Source organism: Cibotium barometz, chromosome 23 (genome assembly GCF_041138505.1).
Source record: "Cibotium barometz isolate CiBa-2024 chromosome 23, ASM4113850v1, whole genome shotgun sequence".
Taxonomy (NCBI): domain Eukaryota; kingdom Viridiplantae; phylum Streptophyta; class Polypodiopsida; order Cyatheales; family Cibotiaceae; genus Cibotium; species Cibotium barometz.
In genome coordinates, this window is record NC_141068.1 from 5,561,306 (window position 1) to 5,576,356 (window position 15,051).

General features: G+C 40.3%; 1 protein-coding gene across 1 annotated transcript; it reads left to right on the forward strand.

The window, feature by feature from the left end:
* Window positions 1-8,172: 8,172 nt before the first annotated feature.
* On the forward strand, window positions 8,173-9,829 carry LOC147625556 (jasmonate-induced oxygenase 4-like). The gene is made up of 3 exons (XM_086817062.1): window positions 8,173-8,743; window positions 8,864-9,188; window positions 9,278-9,829. Exons 1-3 carry the CDS (start codon window positions 8,244-8,246, stop codon window positions 9,506-9,508), a joined length of 1,056 nt encoding a protein of 351 aa, XP_086673188.1. The 5' UTR covers window positions 8,173-8,243; the 3' UTR covers window positions 9,509-9,829.
* The last annotated feature ends 5,222 nt before the right edge of the window (window positions 9,830-15,051 follow it).

Below are 15,051 nucleotides of genomic sequence, written 5' to 3' on the forward strand. Positions count from 1 at the left end.
ACGGGGAAGTGGTAGAACATCTTATTATTCATTTGCATTAATTACTAGAATTATCCCACTACTATTACTAATAGTTGTCGCTTCTCCAGTTACTTAAGAAAGGCTCCAATTCGTGTTCATTTCTTCCGACTACTCCTCATCTTCCCCGAATCAGAGAAGCGATGGAGGTTAAGGGTTCTCACTTGTACAATGCTGTAGATGATGTGGATGATTTAATACTGGAGGAGATTAAGGACAAGCCTAGTGCCACAGAGCATCTCTTTGATCTGCTGAGGAGGGGTGGGCAGGAGAAATCCCTTTGCCATGTAGAGCCTATGCTCAACGTTCCTTTCAGTCTGGAGGAGATTATCAAGGACATGGCAAGGACATCCGTGGAGGGAGAGTGGACAGACTATTGCAGGTTGGTCGACGGAGGGACCCCATCTCTTATGGGTCCATTATGTATGTCCACATGTCAAGCCTCACAATCACCTCGTCTCAGAACTCAAGCATGTCGAAGAGGTGGGACACTTACTCAGATGATTAATGTATCAAGATTTGTGTTGACATGTGCCCAGTGCATGGCAGGAAATGCAGGTTGCTAGAATATCATTTTGGGTTTGTTGTCTATTTCTTTCTTCATGCTGATAAGGAGGATTACACAAAAGAGGAGCTCAAAGGAAGGACTGATAAATCAGAACAGTCCTTTATTTCAAGTGCTCAGTCTGCAGAAGAAGAGGTCCTGGACCTTGTGTTCGAGAAGGAGGAACTTCACAGCACAAATTTTGATGTGGCAGAGTTTAAGGCCTCCACCATCATTGATGAAGGAACGTCATCTGTCCATGGGGAGCGATTGACGTCCAATTTCGTCATGCCTGGGCTACCGTCCTTCCTAATTAATGGGAAGTATTACCTCCTTCTCTCCCACATTCAAAAACTCTACAATTTTAGGGAGGATTACTATCTTGCTATAATAACATATGGTTGTGAAGTTGCGTCCGGTGTTCTCAATGTAGAGAATGAGCATAAGGATTAATTTCTTACATTGGACACAGAAGTGACAGAAAACTTCTTAGAGGCCCTAGAAGCAATGTCCTTGTGCTTTAAAAAAGCCAAGGAGAATGAAGCTTCTCTTCCTTCAGAGGAAGAATTTCAAGCCCCTCACAGCAGGATGCATTTGTGAGTTTGGTAAGGAATCTATTCTGGAACTTGACCAAAAAAATGAAGAGGGCTCCATCAGCCTTTGGGATGCAGCGAAGTTGGAGGAGGATGAGAACCAGAAGGTAAATTATGCTTCTGTTACCTGAATTAAGTATTTCTTTAGTTTGTCTAGTTTAATTCATATTACTTCAGTCTGTTTGAATTATTTCTTACTTTAGTTTGTTCCCTCCTGGTTCTTTCTCAATGCAGATAGAGCTTGACGATGCTGATGGATTTCTTGGACGAGGTGGTGCTGGTCGTGCAAGAGTTGGGCAAGATGCTGCTCTTGCACACTATGTCTCTTCTATCGAGACAAAAATATATTTATTATATATTATGGCAAGTACTCCAGGGATGCAGAGATTCCACTCCTTACACTGAAAGCCCTATCTAGGTATACAGGGTATGCATTTATACCTTATAATATACATAAAGTCATGCTTATAGAGAAGTGTGCTGCCATCCGTATCTTTGGATACGGCCTTGGTTTTTGGCCTTCTCGAGCAGGTTATTTTCTATGTTATTCAAGCTATGTCTTAGGTGTAGGAGTGGAGGATGTAAAGTCACTCAAGGGCTATAGTCGTAAGAGGTTTTTGTGTTATAGAGGGAAAATGCCTACCGAAGAGGGGGAACAAGAAGAGAAGAGACTGAAGAGCAATTAGCTCTTTTCGTTGTAAATATTTTCATTGTAAATCTTTATCAATATAATGGAATGGTGCAATTATTTTTTATTTTCAAGTCAAAAAGCTTTACAACTTTCTTCTAAATGTTAATATGTTAAATTCCTAAGTCAAAAATGTTTACAACTTTATTCCAAATACTTTCAATTTCAAAGTGCTGTTTCTACTTCCAAATTCTTCCTATGCGTCTTCGTGAAGATCTCCATGCTGCATGACGTGGTGGTCCTGTGCCAGCTTTCCACTTTAGTGATCTTCTCTATTTGGTATTATTTCATGCTGCCCTTGCTAGATTACTCATACGTGCCCTTTCCATGGATAATTTTTGCCCAAAAGTGTATCTGTAAAACCAGTTAAACATCTCCTTAAGGTAATTTGTACGAGTCTTCCCTCCTCCATGCCAGGTGTTTTAAAAATATACTCCTCTAGCTTGATAATGAAATTTCTCCATTCCCTGTGTGTTCCACATGTCTAGAGAACCATACTCAATCATGAAATATGCACCATGAGCATAAAGAATGTGCTGCAAAAAAATTAAGAGAGTTAGTAGTTATTCATACTCATTTCTTAATATCCAGTAGGAAGGAGCAAATGTGTTTACCATGTAGTGGGTAATGTTGGTTTCACCCCATGTATCAACCATGGACTTCGTAAAATTAGAAAGCTCGTCTTGAAATTTTTGTTGCTCCTTTGAGGTTGTCCTGCTTTTGGTCAAAAGTTTCACCATCTTATTGAAGTCTGACCAAACCTTCTCATGTAGAATTACAAGGCTTGAATTGGTGCAGTCAAATGTTGTACATTTGCATAAATCCTTCCACAAGTTCCAAGGCTTGGTTAAGTCCTTGGCATTTTCAAGCTTCTCCAAAAAACGTCTTGCTTTATTTTCACTCATGGACACTTGTTGTGCAACCTCATGATTCATGCCAAAGGTCTTTTTGTTAACAGTAATTTGCACATTGCCACCATGGCACCCAATTGAGTTGAGTAGTTACTCTACTTTATGAAGAGCTTCTTCTTGTCGTTCTTTGCCTTGCATGGTAAATGCATAATCTATGTGACACTTGAGCAAACCGTCAAAAACACACGCATGAATGCATGCAATCTATAAAAGTAGACTTTCTTCAGGGATCAAATGGAATTATAGGATTCCATTCTAGGTCTCTCAAATGCCTGTTTAGCAACACAGCTAGCATGTTGGCAGCAAACAAGACACCTCCAACCCAGTTGCCAGCATCGTCCACCATAGGGTCGTGCTCAATATCTTGATTCTCAAGCATCCTCTTCTTTCCCAACTTTTGTTTGTTTTTCCTCACCATTCTCATGCACCACGTACAAGGATTTGGGGTGTTGGCACCTTCTGGACACCCAAGCAAGCACTTTATTGTCTTCAGGTCACCCCCCGAATGCCAATCTACTGTATAAGTGTCCTTGCTCTTTACCTCAAGTTTTTCTCCCTGAATCTGTGCTTTGATGACAGTGGTAATCCAGGGTATCCTATCAAACATCCAAGTGAGAACTTCATGTGTCTCCTTTTGGTACTTCAAATGCCCCACGCCACCATATCTCTTTCTCATATTGGACACTATATGAGGGAAGGTCTAGCTTGCAAATCCTCTCCCTATCAGGAGTTTGGTTGATCTCAGTATTCCCCTCAAATGTGTCTTCACTGAGAAAAGACGATAACTTTGAACTTTTTACATATGCCATAGCCTCATTCATGAGTGTGATACTCATTCGCTCTATCCTCTTTCCTTTCACAATCTGACACTCATCCATTTTCAACACAAAGCTAACTTTGTCACCTTGCATGACAAACAAAATTAAATAAGCTTTGATTTTTCATAGACTTTTTCAACTACTTTGTTTGTCACCTTGCATGACAAACAAAATTAAATAAGCTTTGATTTTTCATAGACTTTCTCAACTACTTTGCAAGAGATAAAAGTTACTTACAATTATTAGGTAATCCATAAAATAAGATCATAACTTTTTGAAGACATTGTAGATCAACAAATACATTGTTGAACTCGTTGTAAGGAACCACAATATTACCATTGTTGCCTCGCTTTTTTTCCCAAGCTCTAATGGTCAGCACATCATTGACGTAGTGGTACTCTCCAATCTTACGTTGCACATCTTCATTGCATATCCTATTTGCTAATCTTAATCTTCTTGGGATAGGAAAAATATTTCGTGTGATGCCTTGTTTGCGAAGTGTATCATCTTACAGTAATTGATGGAGAGCCTGATATCCTTTTGTGCTTATGCCCACTTCATCGCATGCATTCTGAACTTCCTCAATGCCTCAAATGTTAGTTATATCTTTCATTATCTCATTTGCAAGTATCTGTCGTACCTTCTTATAGCATGGATCTCGAACTATGGAAAGAATGTCATATAGGCGTCATTATGAGGTTTGTCTCCTTAAGTCTCAATAAAATTAGTCTTAATTTCTTAAAATTAGGGATCCTTACAGGGCCCCTTTTATGTTCAAATGCCCCCTAATGACCACCTTTCTCAATTTTTAACCCCTAACAAAGATCAAGCTATATGGATGCAATCAGCAGGACAAGAGCTTCCATTCCCTAATCTCTGAATTGCTAAACCCATCACACAAAGAAATTCCATATTCAAGGACTTAACTCTCTCTCCATCGCTTTATACAAAAAAAATTTGCCATGTGCGCTAACATTGCCTAGCTATTTTTCATTGTCCCATCAAATTCCCTTTGTTTAATTCATCTCTCTCCTCCTTTTGCGCCATAGCCCCATCAGCCACCTTCATTCTCTCTTTCCTCTCCTTGGCTCGATTGCCATCATTGTTTCTTTTTTTAAAAGTGTTGCATGCTGTTAAGCTTTAGTTTGAAGCTTTTTTATTAAAGGCAAAGGATTTAAAAGTTTTGTAAAAGCTTTAAGCTTTATATTAAAGCTTTGTGTAGAAAGCTATAATTCAAGCTTTTAAAAACTGCAAGCTTCTACCTCCCTTCACAAACCTTACAAAAAAAAAAGAGAAGCTCCAAAAAGCTTTGTATTTTTTTTTAAAGGAGAAAGAAAAATTTAGAAGCTCCAAAAGCTTTGGACTACTACAAAATTTGTTTATCGAAAGTTGATTTTGGGAACAAAAGCAAACTTCTCAAATGCGAAATAAGGCTACTTGAACAAATTAATCTCAAGGGCTTCAAATACCATTTATGAGATTTGTGACACTTGAAGTTGAGAATTCTTGCTCCACAAAATTGGGACAACATACGACTTCAACAAAATCAAAGCAAGGACCATAGATACTACTCCTCACATATTGTTTATTTGCCTATTTTAATCACTATCAAATTTTTATACTTTTTTTTCTCTCTTTATCCCTCATCATGTCAAACCCACAACCTCCTTCTATTTCCAACCAACTTCTGTCTCTTCAAGCTCAATTAAATGAAGAATGAGCTAAGAGGAGAGAATTGGAAGAATTACTCTCTAATAGAAAAAGATCAAGAAGTGTTGAATCAGATTTTGACATTAGACGTGCTATCAAAGAAACTTTTCATGAATAAGAGAAACAAAAAAGAAAGAAAATTAATTGTAAAGCTTTCACATTTCAAAATTTTGATGGTAAAAAGGATGCAAAAGTAGTGTTGTCATGGATTAGTTAACTTAATGGTTATTTTTTTGGGGAAAGAATTTTCTGAGAAAGATAAAGTTCAGCGTGCTACAAATCATTTGGTTGAAACTGTATCATTATGGTGGAATGCAATCAAGCAAGGACGTGAAAGACCTAGGACTTGGAATGAATTTCAAAAGCTCATCAAAAAGAATATCTTGCCACCTCAAGCAAGAGCCCGTCAACAATGGGATATGCTTTGTCAACTTGACAAAGAGTCTATACAACTATATGTGGGTAAATTTTTACAATTTCTCATTCAACTCCAAGCCATTGTGAACGAGTGAGAATGAAGGAGCAAAAATGCAAATTCATTGCTAGATTAAAGCTTACCCTTCGAGCAAAGATCAATATGTTCCAACCTCATTCTGTGTCCATGGCGATCTCTTTGGCTTACAATTGTGAGCGAAAGAATGGAGTACCGAAGGACAACAAAATACCACAAGATTCTCATGCTGACAAATTTAGAAAGTTTGTTCCTTTTCGTAAGTTTAACAAGTGCGATGATACCGAGGGTGTTGCTTCAAACAACAATAACAATCATGGTGTTAACAACAACAAGAACAATGACATAAAGAAGAAACAAGATTTTATACCTCGAGTGGTGGCATGTTATAATTATTGACAAAAAGGATCTAATTGCTCGGAGAAGAAGAAGAAGTTAACAATCGCACATGCCAGCATGATTGATGGTAAAGAAGAAGTTAACAATCGCACATGCCAGCATGATTGATGGTAAAGAAGATGCGGAGGACGATGACTTCTCTCTCAAGCAAGAGGGTAATTCCGAAAAGGAAGATCTCTCAAATAATCCAGGAATGCCTAAACCTTTTCAAAATAGACTCTCACCTTATATGCATCTAAAATAATAATAGTAATAATTAATTAAAAAAATAAAATAACAAATTGAGGACAAAGAAATAACTTATCCTAAAATTAGAAGAACATCTTATACCTGAGTCTATTATTGACCATAAGACCACTACACGCACATGTAACACTTATGTTAAGTATCTTGTGACTTTTAAGAATCATCCTATTGATGAAGAGAAATTTTTTTTCGTTCTTACCAAAATCTCATCCACTCTTACCATCCACGCAATTGAGGTCAAATGCAATCCGAGCAAGAGGAAATGTTAGTCATAACCTCTATGGGAAAGCCCATTATTTTATTTCAGGATATTTTATTTGGATGCACCTTTTATTTACATCATTTACCAGGATTAATGTGTTTAATCAAGCTATATGCACTGGTATGATATGGTTAGGATTAATGTGTTTAATCAGTTGTGTGCATTGACTAATATTATTTTGGATGTATGCGAAAAATGAGTGGCGGATTATGTTCGCGATGGTTGGAACATGTGTTGAACTACCATGGGATATTTTGGAAGACATGTGAACACCTTTTATGGTTTCATATTTAGGCATCAAGATTTTTTGTAAGGTTGAGGCCTCATACCTTTGTATATACCAAATAGTATTTTATATTTTTGGTAGGCCCAAGACTTTATATTAATGCTTACTATATTTTTTGTAGAGCTTGCACTCTTATAAACTCAAAAGCTCTTGTGCTTTGTTTTTGGAATTGTCTTTTTGGAAAGTAAGTTCTTTTTCTAATACATAGAAATATGGGTGAGTGGTACAAAGGCCACATTCATCCCAGGAGCGATTCAACCCACTCTTGTGTCGACGCACGTTAACCTCTACTCTATTCTCCATCTCTCTTTTGACTTTGTTTATTAAGGTTTATGCTTTTAATTTGTGCTTGTATATGTTATGCTCTAATTTTTGTGTTAAGAAATTAGAAAGATCTTACAGTTAACCTCTTCTTCATCATTTGAAGTTTACTTTTTCTTGTAGGCCTTTGAGTCGCTAAGGCCCAGTTTTCATGCTTTCCAAAATTTCCATCTAGTTGGGGTTTTGGAGTATTCCACGATGGAAGCTAGAAGGCAACCACCATAGAGCGTTCTTGTGGGGGTTGTAAGCTGGACACGTAGGATTTTGATGTGTTAGCGTGAATTTCAATGGAGCAAAATTGGCCCAAGTTCAGATCAGAATTGACACAAGGCAAGCTTGGTCCGGAGTCTTAATCTATCTATGAAAATAGGACACGAAATCATCATTTTTGGAGCTGGGATGCAGCTCTCGGTGTTAATTAAGGTGGTGGTAAGGGACAATTTGACTCTTCAGTTGGGATGCAGCTCTTGAGTCTTAATTAAGAAGGTAAGATGGGCACAATGGTAGGTGATGGGGGCATATCCTCCCCGTCCGCCCTCCCTTCTAGCATGAGCATGAGAGGGTGTGGTGTGTCCACGGCGCCCAATCAACACATTTTTCTCCTGGACGCACCGCGCGCGCACCGGGAGAGAGAGAGAGAGAGAGAGAGCGAGCGAGAGGGAGAGAATAGCGTGTGCACCGAGGCTAGTTGGAGCATTCCCGTCGGTGCTGCCTTCCCCTGCTCGGGCGGCCCCTTCATTAATGATATGGGTCCCTAACAACAACAAGTACATCCTTCTCGTGCACTTCAGTGCCGCCCTACTGGGTGTGTGTGTGTGTGTGTGTGTGGCCTCTCGCCACGAAAGCTCGTGCACGGTCTACAATCGGCCATGCAAGCGACTAGAACTCTACGTCTCCTTTATATAGTTGGTGAAGTTTCATTTCTTCTTATACAAATCATCACGTCTGAGCTCGAGAAAAGATCGGCATATAGCTTTAGGCGGCATTTTTGTAGCAATGGCTCCCTCTATGCACCACCCTGTGACCAAGCTCATGGAGTCTGACCTTGTTGAGAAGCTAGCTGGGACTGTGAAGGTGGATGCTATTCCTCAGAAATTCATCCTGCCTGAAGAGCACAGACCTGCTTTCGCCCTCACCAGGTCTAGTGACGAGATCCCTGTCATAGACATGGCCGGCCTGAAGGGTGACAAAAGGGCGAGCACTCTTGCTCTCATGCACGAGGCTTGTGTGGAGTGGGGATTCTTCCAGGTGATAAACCATGAAGTTGATCCTTCGGTGATGGAGGGCATGAAGCAGCAGGTGGAGGAGTTCTTGGCCCTACCTGTGAGCGAGAGGGCTCCTGGTGGGATTAAGAAGGGGGTGGCCAGCCAAGGCTATGGAACTGGCTACGTGAAGCCGGACACGGGTGCCAGGGACTGGAGGGACTACTTTCTGCTCCGAACTTATCCTGAGTCCATGAGGGACTACGAAACCTGGCCTAATCGTCAATCCTTCAGGTAACTCATGTCTCCCTCCGCTTGTACCTGATGCTAGTGCAGTTTTTATTAGGATTGTAAACATAATTTGGCAAAAAAGCAGCTGGCTGATTTCTTGGCGGGGGCGGGGAGGAGGGGCAGGGATGCGATTAGCAAATACACCGTGGAGATGAAGGGTTTGGCGGAGAGGTTGCTGGAGTGTCTGTCGATCAATCTGGGGCTTCCACCCAACTACATCAAGGAGGCGGTGGGGGAGCTGCATCAGGACCTTCTCATCAACCACTACCCGCCTTGCCCCAACCCGGAGCTGGCCGTGGGGGCCAACAAGCACACCGACTTGGGGGCGCTCACCTGCCTCTGGCAACTAGAGGATGTGGTGGGCCTGCAAGTGCTCAAAGATGATGAGTGGTACCCTGTGAAGCCTCTCCCTGGGGCGTACATCATCAATGTAGCAGACATGGTGGAGGTAACGCCTCGTGCAAATTTGTAATGCAAAATCTGCCTGTATGGAGTCTCCAGCTGATCATGCTGGCGCATGCTGGGTGTGTGTCGCAGGTTGTGAGCAATGGCATTTACAAGAGTATTCAGCACAGGGCTGTGGTGAACACCAGCAGGAGACGTGTTTCCATCGCCGCTTTTTATGACCTGCACCCGGAGGCTGTTGTGAAGCCGGCTCCGCAGCTTATCACAGCTGACCGCCCGGCCCTCTCTTCCATCCGCTTCTGTGACCACGCCATGAAGCTCGCCATTGAAACTGACAAAATTGGAGAGAAGGTTGTGAATTGATCGCGTTCCAACAATAAAATCCCCTTTCCTAACCTTGGAGGTGCGCACGTAATTCCTTCTTAGGTACATACATACATACTATCTATTCCCATCCACGAATCAGCCAACTTGTATTTAAAGCTTGTGTAGCAAAGTAGCTTTTTTAAAGTACGTGTAAAATAGGATTTGTCGTGATATTTTAATCTCGTGGCCGAAAGCTGTGGTTGTCTTGTTTTAATGTTTCCTGGAACGGCAAGTTTACCCGGGGAGACTGTTCTTTGTTACGAGATATACTAAATGCATTTGTAGACAGAATGAACAAAATTTTAAACTTCAAAACCAGAACGTGTTGCAATTATTTAAACGTTGGCTTTCATCGAGAAAATTGGATGTAAAGCTAGTGTTCACGCATACAAGAACAAAGCAACCTTATTCTACAATTGTTCAGCAATGAATTGAGTTTTTATCATGTTTAAAAATTATCATCTTTATCATGTGACCTAAAAGTTCCAATAAGCGCTGAATTTGTATCATAACTCAAATCTTGTACGAACTTTTTCTTCTTCCCTGAAAACGTTACGACCTTGTATTATAAATTTTGGTAATAGGTAATCTTAATTAGTGGTGACTACTAATGCTGCACCCGCAAAATACAGCACTCACAAAATGCAAGATCTTTCAAGATCAATGATAGAGACAAGTACAATTTATTGTAGTATGTAAGAATCCCAGGAAAAATGTATTCCACACCCTTACACTTGCAGGAAGTAAGAACATACAAGGAAGAATGTATTCCACACCCCTACACTCTAGGAAAGTGAGGTGAAATGGTTATTAGACAAGCTTAGAGATTGGATATCAATGATAGAGACAAAACCAAGCCTCTTCTAGAAAAGTTAAGTTCACCTTAGCGTATGTGGCAAAAGTATTCAAATTACCTGTAGAAGGGGAAACCAACATTAAAGGAGTAGATGAGGAACACCTCATCGTAATTGTTTGGAAGGACGTGCCAAAGAGTACAAGATCACTTGAACTAGGATGTGGGCTCGTAAAAACAAATGAGTTTTGTGGTTGAGATGATAAACCTCATCCATACAAACCCTATTGTATGTCCAGGATAAACTACATAATTGTGAAAGCAACCGCGCTAAAAATCTAGGTCCAAGGTGGCTTGGGTGGAGATTCTTTACAATAGTTTGAAACTTGGGATGGATAACTATTAAAGGAGAGTAGAAAAACAAAAATTTAAAGGATACCTAAAGGCCCTCTTCCAAGGAGGAGAAACCCCAGATAACCAGCAAGTAGGAGTAATCCCGGATAGCCAGGAAGAAGAAGTGGAATAAGGAGGTCCAAGTAGTAAGACAAAATAAGGAGGAGTAGAGCTCATTTGAGCCTACACCCAAACATCCGCTAGGAATGGTGTCTTTACTTTCCAAGCCCACTCTAGAGAAGACATTAATCATGAGCATTGGATCTTAGAAAGGAAATTTTAACTTTGGAGATAAGAAGACAAGTGCCCTGTCAGTCAAGAAGCTGGAGGTAGAAAACCCCCAAAGAGTGGAGGTGCCCCCACCACATCATAAACAATGCAAGACCTTGCATTGGGTGTGCCACTACATTAGAAGCAAAAACTTTCTAAGATGCTTTAAGGGATCCAATGAGAGCTGCCCACACCCAATGGAATGTCCATGCCTCTTCTAGAACCAATCACCACCGAAACAATTCTAACTCCTTGTAGGGTAGCCATGTTTTTGAAAAGGGTAGATGTTGACTAGGCTCAAGAAGCCCTTAACTACCTACAGAAATGATTTACTAATAAAGGCCTCAAAGAGTTTAAGAGACACCTTAAAAGAAAGACAGCTCAAGGCAAAAGAAGATTATAAGGAGATACAGTTGCTAAAATCTAAGTTACACCAAATAGAGAAGTTCGATGAAAAACTATTTAGTTTGCAAGAAATCAACGGCAGCACGTCAGATGAGAAAACATTGCTGAAAGAACAAGTGGCTAAGTAGAGCAAGAGACCAGATGGGTGGATAAAAAGGTGGATGTAGTAACAAAAAAGTGATGCAATGTTAAAAGAGCACTCGGAGGTGGTGAAGAACATTCAAGAAAATCCATACAAAGAGAAAGTAAGGTAGTTTGTGTAGAGACCAGACTTGTAGTCTATGAAGCCGACACCACCCAGGAAGAAGAACATTCAGAGGTGGTGAAGAACATTCAAGAAAATCCATACAAAGATAAAGTAAGGTAGTTTGTGTAGAGACCAGACTTGTAGTCTATGATTCTGACACCACCCAGGAAGTGTATAAATTGGATGCAAGGAGAATGGATGGGAAGAGCTGAATGGGAAGAGTATGCCACACAAATGAACTCTGGAAGGAATATCCAGAAAAATTAAGGCTATCTTAAAAGAGCTAAATGGGAAGATCATGCCACAGATGGTCTCCATGTAGTCTAGAAGGAATATCTAGAAAAACTAAAGGCTATCTTGGAAGCACCTACATCGACCTACAAGGAGTTAATTACATACAACAAAGATGATACAAACCTAGGTGGAAGAAAGGAGTAGTAGTAGTAGGTGCTAGCATTGGGCATGTTAGACACAAAGGGGCACTCTAGAAAAGAAAGCAAAATCCCCAACCCTAGGGAACTTACAACACACCTTAAGTGAATGCATTGCAAAGATAGTACATCCTACTATAGAGAGAAGTGGAGGTCTCGAAAAATAAAAATCCAAAACCTCAAGGTAGAAGGCAAAAAGATGGTTGTGGCACCAAAAGAAACAAAGAGAGGGAAGGAAGTTATATTGTTCACACCAACACCATCATGGATATGGTCCCAATGCAAGACTTGTGAGAGTAAATAGAGGATAAAATAGCATAGAAAGGGAAGGAATTTGTATTGTTCACACCAACACTGCCATGGATATGGTCCTAGTGCTAGACTTGTGGGAGTATGTGAGGGCCATCACCACTAGGAAACTAGAGAACAAAACAAGTAAAGAATTGGCACTCGTGCCTCAAATTTAAGAATAGGATACAATGATCAAAGAATAGGAGGAGCAACATTGGCACTCAGGGCTCACATTTAAGAATAGGATAGAGTGATAAAAGAATACAAGGAGCAAAAAAAAGGATGGGGAGACAATAAAAGCCCTTAAGAAGGAGGTAAGCACCACAACACTTAGGACAACCTGCAAAGGTGCCAAAGAGCAAAACCCACTTCATAAGCTTGGGGTAGTGTTTGCCTTCAACAAGGTTGGAGAAGGCTAGAAAATTTGTTAATAGATGATAAGATCAAGCTACTTGTAGACCTCTAGAGACAAAAGAACAATGATCAGGCAATGAATTAGGTAACCAACACATAAGGGAATTGGCTGATCCAGTAAATCAAGGCATAAGAACTACTCCACTTAATTGAAAAAAAATTGTTGATTTCATAGTAAAGGAGATATAGTAAAGGATACAATAAAAGAGAAATATAGAGTAAAGGATATATAGTCAAGGATACAATGAAAGAGAAATATCGAGTTTGTGCATGGCGGTAGCATAGTGGAAGAACCCAGTAGAGCAGCCACGGCTAGGACACGCCTTAGAAGATTTGGATTGGGGGTCTTTCTGGATGTAGAAATTGACAACGTGGGATGAGTCCACTGAGCATACTAGGTGTAGCAAGCGAACTAGAAACGGTTCACTAACTCAGCCGTGTAGAAGTCATCATGGTGGACCAAAGCCACCAACAAAGAGAGATTAAGGGAAGCTAATAAGTCTTTACTTTAATACAAATCTAAATGATGCCATGAGGGATCCAAGCAGAGCTACACGCACCCGCATGCGTCTTCTAGAACCAGTCAGCACCAAAGTAATTCTCACTCCTGGTAGGGCACCCAATGGAATGTCCATGCCTCTCCTAGAACCAGTCACCACCAAAGTAATTCTCACTCCTAGTAGGGCTATCTGAATAGAGCTAAATGGGAAGAGCATGCCACAGACGGTCTCCAGTTAGTCTAGAAGGAATATCTAGAAAAACTAAAGGCTATCTTGGAAGCACCTACATTGACTTACAAGGGGTTAATTACATACAACAAAGATGATACAAACCCAGGTGGAGGAAAGGAGCAGTAGTAGGTGCTAGCATTGGGCATGTTAGACACAAAAGGGCACTCTAGAAAAGAAAGCAAAATCCCCAACCCTAGGGAACTTACAACACACCTTAAGTGAATGCACTACAAAGGTAGTACATCCTACTAAAGAGAGAAGTGGAGGTCTCTAAAAATAAAATCCAAAACCTCAAGGTAGAAGGCAAAGAGATGGTTGTGGCACCAAAAGAAACAAAGAGAGGGAAGGAACTTATATTGTTCACACCAGCACCATCATGGATATGGTCCCAATGCAAGACTTGTGAGAGTAAATAGAGGATAAAATAGTAGAGAAACGGAAGGAATTTGTATTGTTCACACCAACACCGCCATAGATATGGTCCTAGTGCTAGACTTGTGGGAGTATGTGAGGGTCATCACCAATAGGAAACTAGAGGATAAAACAAGTAAAGAATTGGCACTCGCGGCTCAAATTTAAGAATAGGATACAATGATCAAAGAATATGAGGAGCAACATTAGCACTCAGGGCTCACATTTAAGAATAGGATAGAGTGATCAAAGAATACAAGGAGCAACAAAAGAAGGATGGGGAGACAATAAAAGCCCTCAAGAAGGAGGTAAGTACCATAGCACCTAGGACAACCCGCAAAGGTGCCAAAGAGCAAAACTCACTTCATAAGCTTGGTGTAGTATTTGGCTCCACCAAGGTTGGAGAAGGCTAGAAAATTTGTTAATAGATGATGAAATCAAGCTACTCGTAGACCTCTATAGACAAAAAAAAGAACAATTATCAGGCAATGAAGTAGGCCAACAATACATTAAGGAATTGGCTAATCAAGTAAAGCAAGGCATAAGAACTACTCCACTTGATTGGAAAATTTTTGTTGATTTCCTAATAAAGGATATAGTAAACGAGATATAGTAAAGGATACAATAAAAGAGAAATATCGAGTAAAGGAGATATAGTAAAGGATACAATGAAAGAGAAATATCGAGTTTGTTTATGGTGTTAGCATAGTGGAAGAACCCTGTAGCAACCAAGGCTAGGACATGCCTTAGCTGATTTGGATTGGGAGTCTTTCTGGATGTAGAAATTGACAACCTGGGATGAGTCCACTGAGCATGCTAGGTGTTGGCAAGTGAACTAGTCCCAAGAGGTTCATTGCTAATGGTTCGCTAATGATTCGCTAACTCAGCTGTGTAGAAGTCATCATGGTGGGCCGAAGCCACCACCAAAGAAAGATTAAGGGATGCTAATATGTCTTTACTTAAAGAAAGATTAAGGGATGCTAATATGTCTTTACTTTAATACAAATGTAAATGATTGCTTAAAAGATCCTAATCCTAAAGAAAACATAAGAAGAAAAGAAACCCTAATCTCTTGCTAATGAGCTGAGGGCTAAACTAGGAGAGCTAGACACAAGCTCTAGTACCATGTTGAGAAACACGAATTGAGCTCTCCT